The following is a 23372-nucleotide window of genomic DNA, read 5'->3' on the forward strand; positions in this document are numbered from 1 at the left end:
TGGACAGGCAGAGATGGACTGAGGCCATCTATTCAACTGTTTCAATGTTATTGTCTTCTGTGTTCATAGGTTGGATCAAGATCTTAAATAAGTCTTAATTACATGTGTTAGAAATAACAACTCCGCCATAATTGAATCCAATTGCCTTATTCCTCTTACTACCTCCTCCGTACACGTGTGCTCCGATATTGTCTCTGTATTTTCCGAGCCGCTCCTGAACGCAGCAGCAGCTCGCATATGGAACAGACGTCCGCACATTCGCTGCCCCGTGAGAGGTGGGGGAGTGCGCATGATCAGCGGGCGAACTGACCAATCAGATACTCGGGTTGTCTCCAGCACTCCTCCCCCAGCCCTGCTCCGTGGCCCCGCCCCCTCCCCCCATCTGCTCAGTGGACCCGCCCCCTCCCCCTCGCTCCCCGCTGCTGTGGATGGACGGAACATTCCTCATATATTCCTGGGGCTCGGACGAAACGAAACGAACCGAGGACACGACGGATTCAGACACCTCATGACACTTTCGAAGGGCACGTAAGGTAGTTTACAGCTTCTGTTTATTCATTCGTTTTAAATATGTTCAAGTTTTACCTTTTAAATGTGTCTAAACGGGGCTGGTGTTTCTCAGCTGAAGTCCGGGCACCGCTAAGGGGTTGGGGGTTTGTCTTGGGGGTCCTGAGTGAAATAAGTAAGATGGAGTGAAGTTGTTTTCTCGTTTTACTTTAATAATACGTGCGGTGGTATGAATAAATGTGTAAATCCTGCATTTTACTCTCTCCTGGTGTTAATATCTCTTGAAATAGACCAAATGTCCTCTTTCAGGAGTCACTCTCTCTCAACAGATGGGGTTCGTGAGATTTACAAGTTTCTTTTAGTGACACATCTGTGAGACAATAATGAAAAGCTACCCAACCCACGTCTGTATGGATGAGTAAAGTCTCACAGTCTGCAGGAGTGTCTCACGGTGTGACTCATAACAGTTGTAATGTTCACTTTATAAATGTCTTCAATGCACAAACTCAAATGTTCAGCCTGGAAACTTGTTCCTTTGGAGCAGCATGAGCCTACAAGTCTGTTTCTGCTGTTAGGAGATGTATTTCTGTGCTGTTGATCAATTGAAAAGGGAATGGGAATTAGCCATTGGTGGTGTTACATAAACTGGATGTAAGGTTTAGTGCAGAGCAGGCAGTGTTGCCTGATGTGGAGCCTGAATGTGTCAGTATTCCCTGTAAGCTTCTCTTATCAAAGATGTGTTGTTTGTTTGTTGTAATTGGACTTGGGTTGGATTTATTTTTGACTAATTCAAAGTATTTATTAGGTTAAGTACTTCATAAAGTAGAGGTAACATATTTTACGGAGAGGCACAACTTCCTACGGGATTTTTAATCTTAAAAAATGGTAATTTCCTTAAAACCATGGACCAATATAGTTTTTGCCATATTAAAATGGTTAAAAACATATATTCCTACAAGCTGCACTACTACAGAAAGGCAGACAGATAATACGATCTTTTGAAATGCTTACTGGTCGCGTGCATCATGCATTAAGTCTAACTGGTAATCTATCGTTCTGTTGATCCAGGCAGATGTTGGGTCGCGGTGTGAAACGCAAGTGGAGCTGCCTGGAGGAGCTGGAGGCCGAGACCCTCCCTGCTGCAGAGAAGGAGAAGAATGAGATGGAAGAGCAGGAGGATGAGGACAGGTTCCTCGTGAATCCATCCAAGTCCAACATGAGCCACCTGCAGCAGCGTCAGCGGGTGCTCGGCCTCTGCCTGGAGAAGCTGCAGCACTACCAGGCCGGCGTGGAGCTCAGCCTGCGTCGCTCTGTGCTGCTTATCAACACGCTCAGGCAGATCCAGGAGGACATGCAGAGCGACGGAGCGGGCACCTGCACGCCGGAGGTTCTCCTCAACAGCACCCACTCTGATTCCTGCATTCTCAGGGAGGACATGGCGGTTACGTGCCCTGGGTGTGCAGAGGGAGATGGAGATAATTTATCTCCACCCCTGTCCCCTGAATTCCCTTCGCAGGAGGCAAACAGCTCGCCTGACCAGCAGAAATCACTTCCTGCGGCGACGATCAATGCTTTCAGCGATGCAGTAAACGCCATGGGCTACCTCAGTGACCTCGCCCTGGATGACATCTTCGAAGACATTGACACATCAATGTATGAGACTTCAGATCTGCCTTCTGCCTGGGCATCGGGGTCTCTCTGGCCTGTTAGCGTGTCTCTTTGGACAGATGAGGACGTTAAAATGCGCTCAACCGGTCACGCCTCAGCAGGGAGTCTCCAGTCCTGTCTGATGGACTTGAACGAGCTGGACCACATCATGGAGATTCTGGTAAAGTCATGAGATAAACTCCTGAACATTTAATTGCTGAGGACAGTGGAGGCTGGGAGCAAAGACTGATCCAAGTGTGAATTAACTTCATGTGACTTTAGACTTTTAAGGTTCCATCAGATATTTTGGTTGTTTTAAGCTTCCGCAATTTTCAGGTCAAAGAAAACACTAAGTCCTATGCAAGTCATTTTTAAGGAAACATCCTGCATCCTAAGTTATTTACACAAGCTTGTGCCTCTCTTTCAACTAAATATTTATTACAGCAGATGAAGAATCCAGTTTAAATGTGAATGAGATTAACAATCACACAGCAAAAACCCACTTTTACATTGTCTAATTGTTGTAACTCAGGTTGGTGCTATCCAAATGTAAGATGATGTACAGATATTTGTAGAAGTCTAAGCAGGATTAAATGTAGGGGATTTTTAGCCATCATATTCAGTTTATTATTGTTGAAATTCAACAAAGAGAACTACATTTTTAAAAAGAAAAAGAACAACCCTAAGCAGTACGAAACAAATCGGATAGACCTGCTGTTTAAGGGCAGGTTGTTTTTGAGTAGTGGGTGAGTAATCGGTTGTAAAAGTAGACATGTCTAGACAAAGCCATCACGCCAAAAGTAAACTGCAATACTCTTAAGGGAAGTGTTGTAACAGGCAGGATTGGATAACATTCAGCAGTATAAAAGTGTTTTTTTTTTAACTCAGCGATAACAGATACTGATGGAACCTTACATTTCTACTCTCACTGTCGTCATGCCTTGAGCAAAAGCATCATCACCTCTCCGAGTGAATCACCCTCTCAGGAAGAAGGAACCTGAGCCACCCGGCGTCACTCAGGCTGTATAGATCAGACCTGGGTTGATTATTAATTAAAATCTCTTCAATTACTAAAGAGGTTGTGATTCAGCCAGCGAGCCTGGAGGGCAAAGGCCCTGGTTTTACTTTCATTACTGGGACTGAATGGTTTTTATCGCTCCATGTAGGATATTTAAAAGTGTAGCTGTGATGGTGCAGCACTCAGAAGGTGGATGGTATATATATATATATATATATATATATATATATATATATATATATATATATATTTGTCTTGTGAAAAGAAGAATGTGGGTAATCAATCTGGGGATTTAACCAGCCAAAGAATAAGCTTCCAATCCTTGTAGTTAAAGGCCACATTCAGGTCCTATGATAAGAAGCAGGAACATTGGTTGACATCTTGTCCCTTGAAGCTTTTATCTATTTTTATTTATGAATGAAAAAACAACCACAAACTGCAGCAGATATTATTTGTTCTTTTAAATGTACAGTCTTTAGTTAGAGAGTGAGTGTAAGTTATAATTCAGACAGACTTTCAGTGCATTGGCTGCCATTTCTACTGCTTCTGCTGACTCTACTGCACCATTTGTGGTCACAAATGGTGCAACTATCGGAGCCCGTAGAAGAAATATACTCATCCCTTCATCCCTCTTGGCAGCTTGTATTTACAGTTAAAGCAACGTGTCACAAATGCAGCATAAAACATGTATTTTAAATAGTATGTAAATGATCTCAGTCTGGTTCTGACTGAGGAGCTGATTGCCTCAAGTCAACAATCAGGATGACGTTTGCCATGTCTCAGAATTGTAAATGACAACAGAGGCCTATGTATTTTTACGGCTATCCTGATGGTATGAACTTTTACTGCAATGTCGGGGAGTTTTTAAACAGTTTTATATGTGTTTCTACCTGAAACTCGAATCACCTGTCCAGTAGAAGGGGGAAGCGAGTGAAGGGCTGCGCTACAGCTGATGCTCCTTCACTCTCTGTGGTTTACTCCTGTTCTACCTCCTGATGTCTGTTTGTTGTCGGTTTGGACTGACTCTGTTTCACACAAAAGACAGTTTAATTCTTATAGAAACCTTTTACTTTTGTGTTGTTGTTTTAACTCGGCTGAAATTCCAACCTGGTGGAATCCAATGCTTTCCTTTCAGACCAAAGTAATCCGTCCGCATCTCCTTCTCTCGTGTCGACAATGTGCCTTACTACTGAACCTAGTTTTTATTCATTTTAAGGGTTTTGTGCTTGCCTGAGCTTGAGCTTCATTGATAAAAAAAAACAAAAAGCACGTAGAACTGAAGCAAGGTGTTATGTAAAGCATTGAAACCCAGAACCGTCGTCTCTTCCTCCCTCTTCTTGGCCTTTTTTCTGTGCTCAGAGAACACTAGTAGCATATGAGCTTAATGTATCGTGACAGGCTGACAGTGAACTAGCTGAGGGAGGAGGTGGCAGCGAAAGCCAGGAGGGAAAAATAAGAGGAGGAGGAGGAGGACATGGAGGAGGAGGAGGAGGGGTGGGAGGAAGCAGCTTGCGTCACTTCGTTCAGTAGGAGGGGTTTAGAGCTTGTTTTGCCCGGACTCAGACCACCGACCAATCACATGAGGAGCTGGATTGATGTACGAGGAGCACACTGCTTCTCCAACAACTTGTTTTTGCTCCCGATGGCTCTGCACAGAAAAACAGTGTGAATCTGTTGGATTTCAGCCTGAAACAAATCCACCTTCCTGTTGTTTGATTTGCCATTGAAATAATCTTCCTGACAGGACTGAAAACAACAAGCAGAAAAAGCTGCAGTGTTATTTATAAGTGTATGAAAGTAAAGAGTGTCAGTATGGTTTGTAAAGCACAAGCTGTATTGGATATGATGTAAATGATATACATGTAACTGAAGGAAGAGTTTACTATGTAATGAGGTAAAAATGAATGATGCATTGTATTTTTTGTGGACTATTTTATAGATTTTATTCAATAATACAGTAAAAAAAATAACCTTACTTCTGTGTGTAAGTCCTTCTTTCTTTGGTAAAACTCTAAATCAGGACACATTATGCAACAGACCTGTTTGGTGCTTTTGGATCAAAGACCCATATCACACCAGGATTGTAAAAACTGATCACGTAGAAATGATTCCGGCGGTTTCAGCTAGAGTGTAAAACGTGCCTTACTGCACACCATGCATAAGCAATGAGGTATTAGTCAATACACCACTGACTGCATGTGGCTCATGGACTAGCTGTGTCTTTTTTCCCTGAGTCAGGCCTCCTAGGTGGAACCTTTGCTTCAAATCTGACCAAATCAGCTCTTCTTTACTTCGGCTGGTCAAAACGACTACCATAACATCTTGTTAGATGTTTTTTGGAGGCAGCTGGTATCATAAATGTTGCAGTTTAACCTTCTACTGGACTGAAAAGATCACCAAATTCTTAGAACTACTGTAAATCTGAAATAAAACAAACAAACAAAGGGATAAAAGGATGAAATAAAGTCTTTCACACCCTTACTGACATCCACATGAACATCTGATGCAAACAGCGTCTAAATGTGCAGGTAGTGACAGGCAGTGTGCAGCCTAGCAAGCCAAGCTTAGGGCCAAATCCCCCTTCATGTGTTTCCTACACATGGCTCCAGTTTCATGTCACAGCTTAGACTGCCCTCTGGTGGTTACTGGACTGAAAAGCAGATTTTTGCTGATTGCAAGCATGACAATGCAAATTCAAACAATTCAAAAATGTATTCCCATGGTGTTTATGGATGCTGTAGTCTGCTGTTTTGGCAGCTTCCTCATAAACGTGATCCTTGCTCACAGTTCACAGCATCTGTGCTCTGCAGAAAAGCAAGTGTAACTAGTGCTTACAGTTTTCAGAGGAACTGGAAACTTTCTCAGTCACGGAAAACATTGAGTGAGAGATCTAATTTCACATTTCACCCTCACTTCTGCTGCAGAAACACAGGTCAGTACCATAGTAGAAAATGTCTTCACACTGTATTTAAGGAGAAGCAGCATGGTGGAAAAATTCTGCATTACAGCAAAGGTGGAGTTATGATCCAAATTTGCTTGAGTACATAAAGCAGTACTCAAACTTCATGTTTGGATAAGTCAGCAGCATTAGGAAGTGATGTTGTGTACTGTACGATAGTTTAAACTCAAGAAATGGAGTAAACATGCATAGAAAAATCCTTATCTAGAGTAAACAGTACCTAATGAGAGTAATCAATTCAATTACATTTCCTCAAAGTTGGACTTGTGTGCACGGCTGAGCGAAGTCTCCTTGTGTTACCTCCTATCTTTTGCCAATTTCACTAAAACAACAGAAAGTTCCCATGACAGCCTGGGCTGAAATCTTTAAAATGTGGCTCTGCATTACAAAATAAGAAAAACTGTCTCCAGAGCAAATTATTCAAATGAATGAAAATACCTTGAAACTCTTTTACATGGAAGGCCTTCTATCTGGTTTACAACTTTTAAACAATCGTGTTATAACTGTAAAACTCATTTTAAAGCATAAATTTAAGCCATCATTTAAACAGCTCTTCTTTCTTGTTTTAACAGCGAGTGATAAAACTACACAGTAAGAAACAGAAGTGCAGTTCCGGTAGATGTTGTTGTTGAAAGAGGCTCTGGGACTGGAGCTGGAATTCAGGGAGTGGTCACACACGAGGAGGAGCAACACGTGAGCTGCTGCACAGGACCACTGCTAATGCAAGCAATAAGACATGTGAATGAAGCTCCTCTATCTATCTATCTATCTATCTATCTATCTATCTATCTATCTATCTATCTATCTATCTATCTATCTATCTATCTATCTATCTATCTATCTATCTATCTATCTATCTATCTATCTATCTATCTATCTATCCATCTATCTATCTATCTATCTATGCATCAAAGTATCTAGGTAACTTTGTATGTCAGTATCTTAACTATGTATCTCTATCTCCAAGTGATTCTAAGTATATATCAAAGGATTTATGTATCTATGTATCCATCTATCTTTTTATCAAAGTATATGTATCTTTGCATCTATCCATGTATGATCTTGATCTTATCTATGTATCTAATTAGTATCTACTAAAGTGCATATCTTAGAATCTGAGCATATCTAAGTATGTATAAATCAATATTAGTATCTCTCTTATCTTAGTGTTTATCTTAGTATATATCCAAGTATCTATCTTAGTATGGACATGTCAATCTATGTATCTTACTACATACCCATTTAAGACTCAAAGTATCCATCTTGGTATCTATCAACATGTCTAATAAGTTATCTGAGCATTTATCTTAGTATAAATCTTCTAATTTAAGTATCTAAGTACCCACCTAAGTGAAGTATCTATCTTGAAATCTAACAAGGATCTAAGTATGTATCGAAGTACCCATCTAAGAATCGAGGTATCGAAGTATCAAATTTAGTATTAATATGTTCATCTTTGAATCTTACTAAGTATCCATCTTTGTATCCATCAAAATAACTTAATAGAGAACTAAGTATGTATCTTGTAATCTCTTAGATTGTAAGTATATTTTTTGGTATATATCTATGTATCTTAGTATGTCGTTATCTATTTTTGTGTCCATCTGCAAAAATAAGTGTCTTTCAAAGTATCTATGTATCCATATAGGTACCTAAAGATCTATCAAAGGTAACCTATTATCTTCTAAAGTATATCTATCTATCTATCTATCTATCTATCTATCTATCTATCTATCTATCTATCTATCTATCTATCTATCTATCTATCTATCTATCTATCTATCTATCTACATTAGTCGGAGTGGATCTGAAGGTGTGGTACAGACGAGCTGTATGGATGCACGGTGGTGAGTCAGGCTGGGTTTAATGTTTCTCTGCAGGCAGACATCAGTCGGCTGCGGTGGACTGAAGCTGCTTTTTGGCTCCGTCGACCACACTGACTCAGCACAAACTCACAAAACAAACAACCTCTGCTGCTGCACAACTACTCGATCTACCAAGTGGACTGACGGATAGATGGGCCCAGCAGCACTTGGAGAGTTGTTATTCACACAAGGGAAGAAGTAGTAAGGTGTCAAGTGGGGTTTTATGTAAGACTGGAGAGGTTTTACAAAGTCCTGGTGTTAGGTATGATCACAGGAGAGATAAAACAAACATTACTATAGGTTTGTGCTTTTAGATTTCACTTGTATTTTGATTCCCTTGTGTGAAACCTGGGACTCAAATTGTCTTTTGTTAAATCCCAAATATTTAAATCTTATCAGGAGCTGATATGTGTTTTAAAAACTGGTGGATATCCCCATAACTCAACATCTTTAAGTATGAAATTCTGACTTTCCTTCTGCAGTGCTTCCATGCTAAGCCATTGCAAAGTTTAAGCAACAAAAAGACGAAATTTTTAGCTGAACGTTCGTAATGTTCTATATGTAAATGAGACAGCTGACATCTTGCATTACCTTCAGATAAAAGTGTGAATACATTTCTGCACTTGACATGGATATTAGACGCAAGAATTTAAAGTCAATCAATCAATCAATCAATCTTTATTTGTATAGCGCCAAATCACAACAAACGTTATCTCAGGACGCTCTACAAACATAGGAGGTCTAGACCACTCTATGTCAAATTATGAACAGAGACCCAACTTCAAGACAGGGTAAGACTCAGTCTGACCCCAACTTAATCCATCATGAGCATTGCACATCGCAGTATTTAGCTAGTTACAGTGGTGAGGAAAAACTTCCTTTAACAGGCAGAAACCTCAGGCAGAACCAGACTCATGTTAGACAGCCATCATGCCTCGACTGAGTTGGGTCTGGAAAGACAGATAGAGGGGAGTAAGAGAGAGAGGTGATAGTGTGTCTTACTTTTGGTTATTTAAACCTCAAGTTATTCAAGACGTAGGATGCTGAGCTAAAATTTGAAAGCACTACTGCTGTCATGTAGAGCTGTCATCATGCAAAGCAACCAGTTATTTATGATATATTTTTACCAGTGTGTTTCTATCAGGGGCGGATCCAGATTATTTTAAGGGGGGGGGCACAGGGGGGTACAACAGTTAAATCAGGGGGGCCATCTAAAAACAACAGAAATGAAGGCAGCGCCGACTTCAACATTTTCGACCATTAAGTACTTACACTCAGTTGTCATAGATAGTACAGAAGACAGTGTTTTGATGTCTTCATCTTTCTTTAATTACACAAATGAATGAAGGCTAGACCTTTTCTCTGCTTCATGCACACTGGAAGTAAATCCAGTTTTGCCAGACAGCCATACCACAAACTTCTATACCAAACATTAGTGGTCACAAAATAATCAGAACAAATTACATTCTCACAGAGAGAGCAATAATATGTATTATGACTGCTTAGTAAAAAGTAACGATAAACAACTTACAGCTGTAGTTCCACAACTGGACTGGACTGTTGCTAAGCAACCCAAACATTCCTCTGAACTCTGTTACTCAGAGTAGATATTCTGTGGTGCACAATAGACTCAATCTTATAAATTAATTTGCATGTTTTACTTTTTGCAACCTGTTAAGTAAGATTCTGCTGTATGATCACCTGTTTGATATTTTGTGCAGCAGAAATTAACAGTATTGGTTTGTTCATGCTCTTGTATTTTTCTGATGAAGAGGAAGTGAGTGTAATTATAAGGACTTTTTAAAAATAAGATATCATATCAGACAGAATTATTTTCAAAGCATAAGTATCTTATGTAGATAACAAAGCATTTCTTGAATAGATCTCTAAGCAATGCAAATGATGTAGGCTAATAACATCCTGAGGTGGCCAAGTCTGATCCTTTATCACAAAAAACTGAACTGATATAAAACTACATTCTATCTGGTGATAAATACAAAAGAGCAAATAACATATTGCTACATGGTGGGTTAATAATCAATAGTCTGCATTTGGGACCTTTAGGTGCAGCACATGGCTGACTGGGTGCAGGTGTTTCTACTGATGCTGTCTTCTGAATCAGTATCAGAGTCAGTGGTCTCTTTCCTGGCTGCGTCTTTGACACAATATTAAATTGCATCATCAAAACTTTGTTAACTGTATTTCTAAATTAAACTTATATCATACTTTTTACAGCAAAGCATGAAGAGCAGATGTATAACATTTTATCCACATCACCTGGAGGTCTGTGTCTGCTGCTCTGCATGTCAAAATAAACCAGTAGCTGACTGTTTCTAAAGCAAACTTACAGAAATCAACAATAAATGTAGTAAACTGAACGTTGTAGTGAGTGAAACATGCAATAGTTCTCATAAACCTAGGGAATAAAGGTTTATGGATCTAGTGATCTCACCTGGAACAGACTGAACTTCGCGACGGAAGTCCGCGACTATGCCGGTGTTATAAAGTTAGCGTTGCTCTGCTGCTGCTATTTCCTGTTTGAATTTCCAATTAAGAGCCCTTTAATGGAACGAACATGGTACAATCAGATACAGCATGAAAAAATTTGGGGGGGCACTTGGGGGGCCCAATCAGATCGCAGGGGGGGCGGGAGCCCCCCCGTGCCCCCACGGAAGATCCGCCACTGGTTTCTATAACTAAAAATGTTTTTTTCAACATCTCCTGCTTTATCTTTTTAAATAACATGGTATAATGAAATATTTTCATTGGTCTGTTTTTTTTTTTGTGGAGAGCTTTAGCGCCCCACACTGGTCTGATAATGTTGTTTAGTCTTTTTGTTCTGGAGAGGGACTCAATGTATAACTTCTGTTGGAAATAAATACTTAAATTCCTGGACATGAGAGTGTTGAAGCCATTTTTGAAACGCTACACGAACCCTTTAATACCCTTCTGATCTTCATTTGCATCACTTGTCTGCTCGTAATGATTATTTTCATTCGCAATCACTCCGCCTATTTTTTTCAGTATTGCACAATAAATCAGTTTGTCTCTGAAAATATAGAACAACTATAAACACTGCAAACTTCTTACTTAAAAAGCTTGTTTAATTCAATTAACAATCCAAAAACTTCCTGAAGTACTCATGACTGGAAACACTGAAATTGAATAAGCTTGTTTGTTTTTTTTGGCTTAAACAGGCTGTCACTGTTTAGATTCAGATAACTCTATTGATCCCAGAACAGTAATTCAGTTTAACGCCTTCCAGCTAGTTTATCAGAATTATTATTTTTATTTTTATTTTTTTTGTCAATGTATTTACTGTATGGATTGCCAATTATTTCCATTCTGCTTATTTTTTTTAAATTAATTTATATATTCTTAATTTGGGGTTATTCAGCATTTTTAAGTTTACATAGAACAAAAACACAAAAAAAAACACTGTGTTATTCAAATTTATAAAAAAATCTTGTGACTCCTGAGTGATGTGTCAACTCTGACTTCTTCCCTCATGAAACCAGACCTGGCAATGTGTCTGATGACCCCAAGAACAAATTCCTCTCTGTAAGTGATTTACAAGGTCCTCCAGACACCGTGGAGATTCTAGATGTGACCCAACATGTAAGAAATGGATTTAAAGCGGAATCTTCTGACTAATAGGCTCCCATTCATTTTTCATGGGGAAACAAATTAGCTGCTGGTATGTTGTTTTTCTGGACTCACTATCTGTAAGACAGAGGCCGCACAGTTTGTGGGAATGTGCAGGAGGGCGTTCATGTTCAGTATTTGACCCCAGACCATGTGGGCTTGTTAATTAAAAGGGGAAATAAGGAGATGTTGGTGACCACTATGTTTACAAACTACTACTGCCAAAACATCAGCTCCCACCAGATCTGACTCAGGCAACATCAGTACAGCGTGAAATCTTAGAGTTAATCACATTTTGGTGGACAAGATTTGAAATCAAAATTCCAGCACAGCTGACGTGCGGAAACATAAAAATTATAATATTTGTCTCAAAGTTACTGAGAAATGTTTCCATCTTTAATTGCTTAGGAATAAATATGTGTACCTACGAACTTTATGAACCTATGAACTTGAAGGAACCTGTACTTCACTCTAGTGTAAATTTTTCATATTTGATTTACACTCTACTAAACTTCAGATATAAATATTGTACATTATGCTACACTCTGTTTATTAGCAGTTAATTGGTTACTATGAGCATTAAATGTTGCATGAAGACCTAAAAAAAATACTCACAGAGATACGTTTCTAACATTGTAGTAGTTACTTTTGATACTTTCATTATATTTTGCTACTAAATTAACTTATAATGCATGTTTTTAACTCACAATTCAACTATTTTACCTCCTTTTACTTTCACAAAGGTCAAAATAATTCATGTTTTTCCAGTTCTTACATAACAGTTTAAAGTACAGATGAGAAGAAACTATATAAACCATGAATTAGTGATACAGATTGTTGCTATGAATCTCTTAAACACTCTCCATGATATTTCTAATACATCGCAAAAATTACAATTAGGGGCCCTAACTAACGATTTAACTATAAGTCATTCATGCTGATTGATTTATCTAATACTGTTCCAAGTAATTATTCAATCAATGCTTGTGTTGTCCGAAAACCTGAGGATGTGAAGTGTTTTACATACTGAAAGAAAAAACTGTGAGAAAACTGTGAAATACTCACATTTTTAATCCCTTATTGGAGAAGTATAAGCATCTATTGTAGTCACTGTTTCAGCCAACTCACTATTGTTTTTAGTCTCCAACTTGTAGTTTGACAAGCAGCAACAGAAAGTGAGTTATATGGTTTCCACATGATGGCACTGCTGATGATGATAATGATGATGATGATGATGATGATGATGATAACCGTCAGTCTTGGCCGGAAATCAACTGAAGCCCTCCAACAAGAGTGGCCCTGTACCATATGGCTGCTCTGCCTGCACGGTTCAATCTAATTTTCTCTTAATTAATAATAAATGCGGGTAATTAAAGGCTGATAGAAGTTATTAGTCACGTCGGATGCTGGGTGCATGTAGATGAGACACATGTATGTGGCAGCTGGACTCTAACTAACATGCATAGAGGCCTGTCATGTGGGGACCACATGAGCGGCAGATTTTTGAGTTGTGGGCTGTAATTACATTGATTACTGGTCTTAGCTGGACCTTACAGTGGAGCATTATGATGTTTCACTTAGCTCTGTTAATCAATGCACAGTTATTTTGTTACCTTTGGTTATATTGATCTTTCATCAGAATCAGGATCAGCTTTATTGGCTAAGTAGGTGCACATATACAAGGGATACACTCAATGAACTGAAGCAGGAGCAGACAGAACAGAGAAGAACAAGGATAGCAAATATGGATGTGGTGCTTTTACTGCTTAAATAACAAGCTGTATCTAAGCGGCAACCTCCGGTCTCAAAATATGAAGCCCATGCGGAAGTGTTATAAACTGCAATTCATCGAGCGTCTGCTGGCTGCAGACACACGGGAAACCACATACACACCAATTCAAAAAAGACGATCTTTGCAGCAATAATAAACATGTTTACAGCCTGATACAAACAGCGGCTTTGGTCTGAATAGCTAATTTCTCAATCACACTGTACGGGGATGAATTTGTTTCTAAAGCTACGCTTCAGAAGATATTGCTTTTCTATTTATGTATTTCATTTGGTTTATATGCAACAGTGCGAAGATATAAAAGTGCTCAATATATTTTCATAAAAGAAAAGAAAGCAAAATCGTTTTTGAAAGCAATAATCAAAGAAAGTTATCAGGAATAGACAACATTACACAAAGAAGGTTAAAAAAAGGGTTGGACTATAAATGAAAATCATAAAACAAACAAAACAAAACAAAAAGAAGAATAGACTGTTATGGTAGGGAGTAAAACGATTACTCAATTAAATCGTCAAGAACGAGAAAAGAGAAAAACACAATAGAAAGAGAAGAGAATGACTAGAAGAGAAAAAAAGATTTGTTTTGGAGAGGGAGAAGAGAGATTTGTGAAGGGGGGTTATGATGTGAAGAAGATTTTAAGTTTACCAGTTTTGCCCATTTAAGGACATAGCTGACTTAATTGACAGGCACGAACACTGTAGCTGTTGGCTAGGAGGCTTAAAGCCTGCCTCTTTACGTCACACTAACTCAACAGACGTTAGGTTGGCTGTTTCCGAAATCGCCTACTATACTAACAGTACGTACTGATATGTCCAAAATTCAGTATGTAGTAAGTAGTATGTGAACAAGAGCAAAATCTGCAGTATGCCAAAACTCCCCGAATGTCTACTGATTCGGGAAAATATCTCAGTATGCATCGGACCAGTCTGCCTCGCGTACTGTTTCCCATAATGCACAGCGCTCGTTCTGCTTTTGCTTTTTCCTCATTTTTTGACGGGAGGAAATCCGTTTTTGGGTGCTGTGAAAGTTATCAAATTACATATAAACCACTTCCTAACTTTTTAAATCATAAATGGATGCTAAATAAGCTTTTTATTTATCGGCTTCGCCGTTGTTTACTTCCGCTTTCCGAAACCGGAAATCCAGCAAAGTCTGGCTCAGCATGCTGTATGACAGATCGAACTGAACAGTCATACTATATACTAAATTCAAATGCAGTATGTAGTAGGCAATACCTACTGCCTACTACATTAGTAAGTAGTATGTAGCAGGCCGTTTCGGAAACAGCCGTTGAGTTCAGTATTTCCAATATGGCTGCTGCCGACGATTGGCTTCAAAACAGCGCTTCAGAAACAGATGGGTCATGTCACGGATACAACGTCCATTAATTATACAGTCTATGGTTGTATCCCTAAAACCAGTAACCTTCTTTACTGTTTTACTCATTTGGATTTTATGTTCCATTTTATGTTTCATTTAAAATTTCCTGGTAGTAAAAAAGTGTATCAGGGGACAAATTGCAAGTTGTGAGAATTTCATGTTGACAAAGCAGCCATTTATTCTTTTCTTACACTGGAAAATTGTCCTCAACTCTTCAGAAAATGTACAAAGTTAGACTCAAAACTGACTGACTGACTGAACTTAGCATCCTTGAAGCCACATAGCTAAAGAAGTAAAAATCAGCTCCTATACTTTGCTAAATAAAGCTGATTTCCTTGTGAATCACAGCCATTCAAAATGATTCAAAATGAATTCCCAATTTGTATCTGTTAGCATCAAACATAGTGCATCCTTTTTTACATGTTTTTCAACTACTCATCACAATCATCCATTCACACCACATTCATACACTGATGGCACAGACTTCTTAGTGAAGTGCCCATCAGTATCAACTATTCCCGTTCACACACCACTTGCTGAACCACCAGGAGCAATTAGGGGCTCAGTGTCTTGCCCAAGGACACTTAAGCATAGGATTAAACCACCAACCTTCCGATTGAGAGACACATGACTGCCGCTCAGCAATGAAGTCCTCGTAAAGATCAGTAACACATCAGTAAGACAATGCAAAACAATAAGAGGGGGGGATGTGTTGTTTCTTCTGCAGTCCTGCTACATTTTTGAACAGAACATTTTCATTTCATTCAAAACTGAAAGCATGCATGGATATCAAGTTAAAAGTGTCAGTGAATGTCATTTGTGTGAACTTTGACTAACACAAGAGATGATGTTTGCTGTCATCCTCCCCTGAAACCATCAGCTCTGAGTGGAGCTGTTTAACACTTGGAGACAGCTCTCGTATCATGAAGAGATAAACAGGGTAACTCATGGTCAGTGGGAGTTCAGTGAATTATTCTGTCTGGGACGAGTAGATAACATATTTAGGCGTAGTTGGATATTTCAATCATCACCCTCAGTTAGGTTTTGAAACACATGCGGGTCTGTTAAAGGGGAGGGCTGATGCAACTCTGACATCAACTCTGATCCTCTGAATGCCAAAAAGAAGTCTTCATCTACATAATGAATTACACAGCACAAGACTGAACACTGAAACTGGAGCATGAACCTCAACAATGACACATTTGTGTGTATTTTATTTATCTAGGGAAGGTCCTTGAGTTTTGTTTTGTTTTTATCCCCTGTGTAACGCCTTGTTACACAATCAAACTACTTAATGTAGCTTTACTCTACAACAGTTATTCCCAAACTTTTCAGCACACGACCCCCCAAAATATAGGTTTTGAAAGACTTGCAACCCCCAATATCCCCCAAAATCTTTGTTTACATTCTTATATTTGACAAAAAACAACAACTTGTTCCTGTGGTGCAACAAAATGTGAAACCATGTGACCCACATTGCTTACTAATGTTGAATGACACCATCGACCCACCCTGAATGCATTTCTAATGGAGCATGTCGCTGCAGCATTTTGATCATGACTCCTCTCTCCACCTTTCATAAGTGACATGTCTGTGAAGAATTTAATCATGTGTTATGCGTGACCACATAACTGATTCCCTACGCTGCTCAGGGGAAAGCATTATGTTGATAAAATCACCAGCTGAGAGATTCACCGTGCAGCTGTACCGCTCTTACACAACTGTTACTGTCATTTTCACACAGCTATTTTATTCAGCAAAACATAATGTAGAAAGTTTGGTTACACTGGAGCTGCCAAAACTCACAGTGATGAGTTAAAGATCTGTTGGTCGGTAGCTTTTAGGGAATAAATGTGTTTGACACAGTCATCATCAGCAAATAATGGATACATAATGGGGCAGGGCTGTGGCTACACTACAAGCTGATGCTGATATCAGTGCTGACATTTAGCACTCAACACAGAGCTGGCAAGGAATAGAATAGAGCAGAGTGGAGTGGAATGGAATAGAATAAAGGAGAGTAAAACAGAATAGAGTGGAGTTAAGTGGAGTGCAATAGAATGGAATAAAATAGAATAGAATGGGCTGGAATGGATTGAAGTGGAGTGGTATGGAATAGACTAGAGTGGAATAAAATGGAGCGGAGTGGAATGGAATAAAGTAAAATTCCATAAAATAGATTTGAATAGAGTGGAATGGAATGGATTGGAATGGAATAGAATAGAATAAAGTAGATTAGAACAGAATAGAGTGGATTTGACTTAGGGCTGAACGATTCATCGATTTCAAACCAACATCGAAATGTAATAGAATGCAATTTTCAAATCGTAAAGGCTGCGATTAAAAAAAAAAAAGGTTCATGTACACAGAAACAACCTTACGTGACATGCATGCAGTAGGTGGCTGTAATGCACCTTTCAGCTGGTTTGCCGACGGCCAAAAATCTCTGAAGAACGAGACACGTGCGAGCGGGGGATGAAGAAAACAACTTCAGCCATGCTGAGTTTTGATTTGTTGTTTTATTGCTGACATCTTTAAAAATGGCCTCAGCATTATGTTCATTGCCTCTGGTCATGTGTGAAGTTACAAAGGTATTGGTCTAGTATTGTGAATGAACTGACTGCTATCTTTGGTGTCTCAATACGGATGGACCCTATGTGCCTGATACTTGGTCTCCCGGATGATCAGATCACTGACGGCAAATACAGGAGACTTTTCAATATACTGACTTTTGCTGCTAGAAAGAACATTCTACTCTTCTGGATCAAGAATGTTGCTCCAACAAAAAAATCATGGCACAACATTGTTATGGACTGCATTCCTAGTGAATACATCACATGCATGCTCCACTCCAAAATAGATGCTTTCTATAAGGTCTGGGACCCTTACTTGCAGCATATTGGGCCCACGCTGTCATCCTCTTTGCTTCGTGGATTTCCCAGATCAGCCTAGCCTGTCTTTGTGACTTTGTTTTAAGTGCTCACTACTTGACAAACACCTTCTAGCCTTGCTATGTGTGTATGCTCTGTATTGATTGTCATCTGGAAGCTGCCCTGTCTTGCTGCAGGAGAATGAAAGGGGCTGGATGGAGAATGTGCCCACTGTCATTTATTTTTATTTTCATAATTATTTTCTATTTACTGTACCCACATTTCTCTTTTCTGTCGTGTCTGAGCAGTTCTGTGTGTTTTGCGTTTTGAGAAAATGCAATAAAAATATTTGTCAAAAAAAAAAAAAATAAACATGATGAAAGCGAAAAAAAAAATAAAAAAAAATGGCCTCAGCAGAAGAACCGATCATATTGAGGCGTACAAAATAATCAACACACTGAATATCAACATGAGCGTCTCCGCTGTGAGCAAAATCTTTGGTCAGCTGATTCTCATCGAAACATGCTTTAAACTTAAAACACTTGTTTGGCAGAATATTGTTAAGTAGTTGTGGTGAACGCTTACAAGACTGCAAGTCAAAGTATTTAGTAAGTTCACAACTGTAATTCATGCTTCATTTGCCTTTATCTTAACATAAGCCTAGCCTATGAGAAAGCACAGTTTGTGTATAAAAAAATCTGATATTGTTTACTATAATACAGATTGATTTATTGCTTGTGTTTGTTGAAAAATACACGAGAAGAGGAACTTGAAAAAAACATTGCATATTAAATCGCAATCGCAATATTAAGGAAAATAATCGTAATTAGATTATTTTCCAAAATCGTTCAGCCCTAATTTCAGTGGAGTGCAATAGAATGGAATAAAGTGGAATATAATACAACGGAATAGAGTGGAATGGAAATGAATAAAGTAGGATAGGCTGGAGTTGAATAAACTGGAGTGGAGTGGAATGGAATGGAATAAAGTAGAGTAGAATAAGATGGAGTGGAGTGGAGTGGAATGGAATGGAATAGATGAGTGGAATAGAATGAAATGGATTGGAATAGAATAAGGTAGAATATAACAGAATAGAATGGAGCGGAGAAATCAATTTAACTCTCTACTTTTTGCATGTGAAAGGCATAAATGTATCTTTGACATGCGTGTACAAATGTATTTTTAAAAACACACTGGCCACGGTTACATGATGTTTTTTAATTCTGAATTAATAATTCCGAATTAAATAATTCGGAATTAAAGTATTCTCCTTCGTGTTTACATGGAAATAGTAATTCCGAATTGAGGTTTACATGGAAAACACATTTAATTGTTTTTATTCAATTCCTCTTAAGGTCTGGGGGTTGGGAAGGGTTCTGATTGGACAGGGGCTGGCGTGACGTATTTACGTCTACCGGAAGAAAACAGACTCCAGTTCCTGCTTCTTTCATTTTCGGTTACAACATGGAAGACCACACAATTAGACAACTTTCACTTTGATTTTGACTATAGTTGTTAAAAAGCAGCTCGACACAAACATACTGCTTCACTTTCGTCAGCTGAGGAGGAGAAGAGAGATAGAGGACTGGAGAAGGGAGTCTGAAGACCGTACTTTGGCGTACTTTGGTTAGTGCAACTCACTGCTCTACCTCAGACTGAAATATGAGCCCGCCAGCGCGGAATATATACCTCATTGCGACAGGACAAGGGAACGAGCATGTGCAGAACGACCGGAATTAATTTAAAGCAGAATGAACGTATACATGATCGAGGAATTATTCAATTCGGATTTAAAATCAGTATAAACCAGACACTTACATCGGATTTAAGTTTAATTCGGAATTATCATTTTCATTCGGAATTAGGTGTTTACATGGTCATTTTTAATCTTTTTAAAGAGGACTTAATCTTAATTCAGAATTAAAGAGGAATTAAAAGTCTCATGTAAACGTAGCCAATGTAAATAAATCTCTGTAATGTCCCAGAGTCAAAATAAAATTGTGCGTGAGCCCAGCAGAGCAAATGGATTGCTTACTGACTTGTCTATGCACATTCCACCATACAGTATGAAGCCTGTGTTGTGTGTCTTGTGCATTTTTCATGTGTGTATTCTTATGTGTGGTTGTGTATTTCAAGGTTTCACTGCCATGTGATGCTGGCTCATCTCTGGGACCATCAGCTTTACTTTTCACAGTCTTTTGTGTGGAACTGAACACTCATAAGGTCGCAGTTCTCTGGGACATAAAGTGCACTCAAACCTCTCACAAGGTTGCACCTCCTGGCATTTTTAACACAGGTTAACTGCAACAAATCTATCAGTAACACCTTAGAACAAGCAAAGAACACTTTTATGAACAAAATACCCAAGCTGATGCTGCTTTCTTTTTTTCTTCTAATTTTATGTTGTTTTAAAAGTCTGTTTTGTTGCTTTTATTTACTTTGTAGGAAAATTCTTGACACAGGACCAAAAAAAAGTCATCACACTTTTTTTTAACCTCAACAATTTGAATATGAAAACTTTGCCGCCCAGTGTTTGTTCGATGTGTAAAATGAACAGTGTGCCAACAAGTTTGCCACCAATTTCAACGGTGGTCATGTGTCAGTGCTGTGTTTCCTGCTTGTTCTGCAGGACTAAAGTGGAAAAAATCAATTGTCAAAGTGTTTTGACTCCATGACATGCCCTGCAATGTTAAGCATTTGAAATATTGCCCCTCTTTTGTGAATCATGTATATGACCAGAACATTACATTCCATGTAATTAAGTACATTTATCTTTTTACTATACATTAAATATGCTTTAAGCTATGTACTTTATGCCTTGAAAGCTGTGGATATGCATTAAGACTGCTTGTCACTGTTTCATTTAGACTGTTTTTAAAATAAAACTATGCAAACAATAGGCAACAGCACTTTACTTAAAGTTTGCAACTACTTATTTTAAACAAGGTTATGTAGTTTCAATTTCCCATTGAGGGCTTCAATGGTTTGAGAGTTCCAGAAACAGTGAGGGAGTTAATATCCATGCTGGGAGGAAAGTGTGGGAATTTAAGCCTTTTTCACTCCAAGGGCAAAAAGGATATATGGTTCATGAGATGTGAGTGTAAACACTAAGGACACACACTAAGGAGAAGTAGGTATCATGCAAAAGAAGTTCATCTGATCAACATGCCTATGCTGACGGTCACACTTACATTTCCTTACATTCCAACACAACACAGAGAAGCAGCTCCTCGTGCATGCTCAGACACTCACGGACACAATTTGTGACTTTGTTTTCCATTTTTTTAAGATTTAAAATGCTGATGTTTCTGAGAGCGGTGTCCTTACAATGGCTACAATGACAACCCCCATCATGTGTCAGCAGAGACTAAAAGCTAAAGTAAATTACGTAAATTTAATCTTCTGTCTGTCGGGGCGTAACGATGGAAACAGGCTCCTAAGCAATCCAGATACCATCAGTCCTTTTCAAAAATCACATATTTTCTGTTTTTTTAATGTATCTTAAATATTAGACTGGGTGTTTCTTTGTACTTGTAAAATGTGATCTGCTGCAGTGTGTTCTCTACTCTTCTTCCTTCTGCCATGTTCTCTCATTACATACATAAGACAGAGGCATTTTGTGACATTTGCAAAGGACACAGATGATACCTGAGATCAACAACAAACCACAGAACAGCATAATCTGACTCCCTGGTACTGAAGTCCACAATGTTCAAACTCTTGTTTTAGTGTCTCCTACTGAAATTCTCATGTTACATATTTTTTGATTAACGCTTCCAAAATGTATTTTAATACCAATCAATTCAGCGAACGCAGCTGTGCAGAAAGAAGAATGCTATTTTTCCTTTCTCTCTGAGGGACGGGAATTGACTCTGGATTGGAAATGTTTTTTGAACTTTTGCCAGAACTAAATGCTGTGTCATTTTGTCCTCTCATAAAAAAGAAAGGGATAAAAAGAGCTGATCTCATTTGTCTGGATTTGCCCTGACTTGAATCCAGAATCAGATAAAGGACATTCGTAATACTATAAATGGGTAGTTAAAAGAAAAAAGTGAAGCTGGGACAAAAAAATGTAGCATTAAATGAGTTTAACTGAAGTGTGAGTCATTGTATAATGGGATAAAGTAGCTGAAATTATTCCCACGTTTGAATAATTGCTCATCCTGTTTAATCTGTTTGATTTGCTGCATCTCTTGAAGTCGACTGCACGCTGCAGTGAGCACAGATTGGTTGTATGCAAAAAATATCCTCCACGATACCTGACGATTTTTTCACCCTTCTTTGTTCTCTCCAAAACAAAATGGAACCTTGATTTTCTGCTCTCGTGATTTCATGCTTGCTTTATTCATTTTTTTTTGGCACATTAATGAAGAAGAAAAAGAACATATTGCTGAAAAGGCCTGGATGATATCAGCTACCTGATACCTGCCCAGGCTGTCACACCATTATGCTGCCTTGCATTTCTTCAGTATTGATCACACTGCTCATCTAAACATGACTAATGCACTGCTAGCTCCACTCTCAGGTCCAAACATCACTTAGCACTGATGATCAAACACAAGAGCACCCACAGACGGGGCGAGTGCCGCAATGATTTGCTCCGATTTGTGGGATGTTGTCCAGCAGGAAAGAGAAACATCCAGACAGATATCTAATAAAACCTGAGGCTGATGGAGGAGAAACGTGCAACATTTTTAAGGAATGTCATCCTGCGACCCACCACCTGTGAAACACACAACCTACATTAGTAGTCCTCTCCTGAGGGAGGTTTAGTGTTTTGGCCTATAGCCAAGTCTTCATTTCCAGTTTCAAAAGGCACTTAGCCCGCGTCTGCACCTCCAATGTCCATCTGACCTTCATGACTTTACTGCTATACAAGCACAGATACAAGGTGAGTCTCTGAGGGATCCCTGCTTTTAACCTCAGTCACATGTCCACTCTGCTTCAGGGAAGGAGAAGTCTCCCAGTCAGCCTGTTGATTCAGGGATTCCTGTCAGAGGAATATTGCACCTTCAGTACTAGAACACTACTACACTATTCCCTGGATATCCAAATTCATGTTGTAGTTTGTTACATCTATTTTTTCGATATTTAATCATAACTAGCGTGTCAAAAAACTGCCTGCCACTTCAATTTCATAAAATAATGCAAACTGCCAAACAAAAAAGGCGATACGATATGCTACTTAAATAATTAAAAAATCTCAGAATTTGATAATACCTTGATAAGAAGTCCATGCTACAATATTTCTTGCTATATTTATAACACCTTTAATTTCGGCAGCATCGTCTTGTGATCTGTTGAGCTCTCATCGTGTTGTGGGGAAGTGAGGCTGTAAACACGTCATTTGGCCTGGCTGGATTATTTCCCTCATATCTTCTCAAATCTTTTGGGGATGTGCTAAAAGGTGTCTCATATTACTCGTCGTCTCTGACGTGTGGGTCACTGTAGTCTGGCAGTATCTACATAATGTTATTTGTTCCGTCACCATTTCTCCTCTCTTATTTTGTGACACAGGTAAACTGAAATGCATCCACACTTCTGATTTAAGAGCCGCTGGGGCGTCCTCAAGTTCAAAATTGTCTCTCTGTTATCCCTTGCCACTAATAGTGTCCGCCATTTTTGCTAAGGCAGTAAGAAGAGCGCAGAGGACGATGGACATGCATGGGACCTTGGCCTCTGTAGTTCACAC

General features: G+C 38.9%; 2 protein-coding genes across 10 annotated transcripts in view; one reads left to right on the plus strand and one right to left on the minus strand.

The window, feature by feature from the left end:
• The window catches only part of si:dkey-177p2.18 (phospholipase B1, membrane-associated), an 84669-nt gene that overhangs the window by 33748 nt on the left and 27549 nt on the right, over nucleotides 1–23372 (minus strand). The gene's annotated exons all lie outside the window — the stretch shown is intronic.
• On the plus strand, nucleotides 430–5124 carry si:dkey-177p2.6 (uncharacterized protein LOC568712 homolog). Its single transcript, XM_034674958.1, has 2 exons — nucleotides 430–533; nucleotides 1576–5124. Exon 2 carries the CDS (start codon nucleotides 1580–1582, stop codon nucleotides 2345–2347), a length of 768 nt encoding a protein of 255 aa, XP_034530849.1. The 5' UTR covers nucleotides 430–533; nucleotides 1576–1579; the 3' UTR covers nucleotides 2348–5124.

The sequence above is a fragment of the Notolabrus celidotus genome, chromosome 22 (assembly GCF_009762535.1).
Source record: "Notolabrus celidotus isolate fNotCel1 chromosome 22, fNotCel1.pri, whole genome shotgun sequence".
NCBI classification, from domain to species: Eukaryota; Metazoa; Chordata; class Actinopteri; order Labriformes; family Labridae; genus Notolabrus; species Notolabrus celidotus.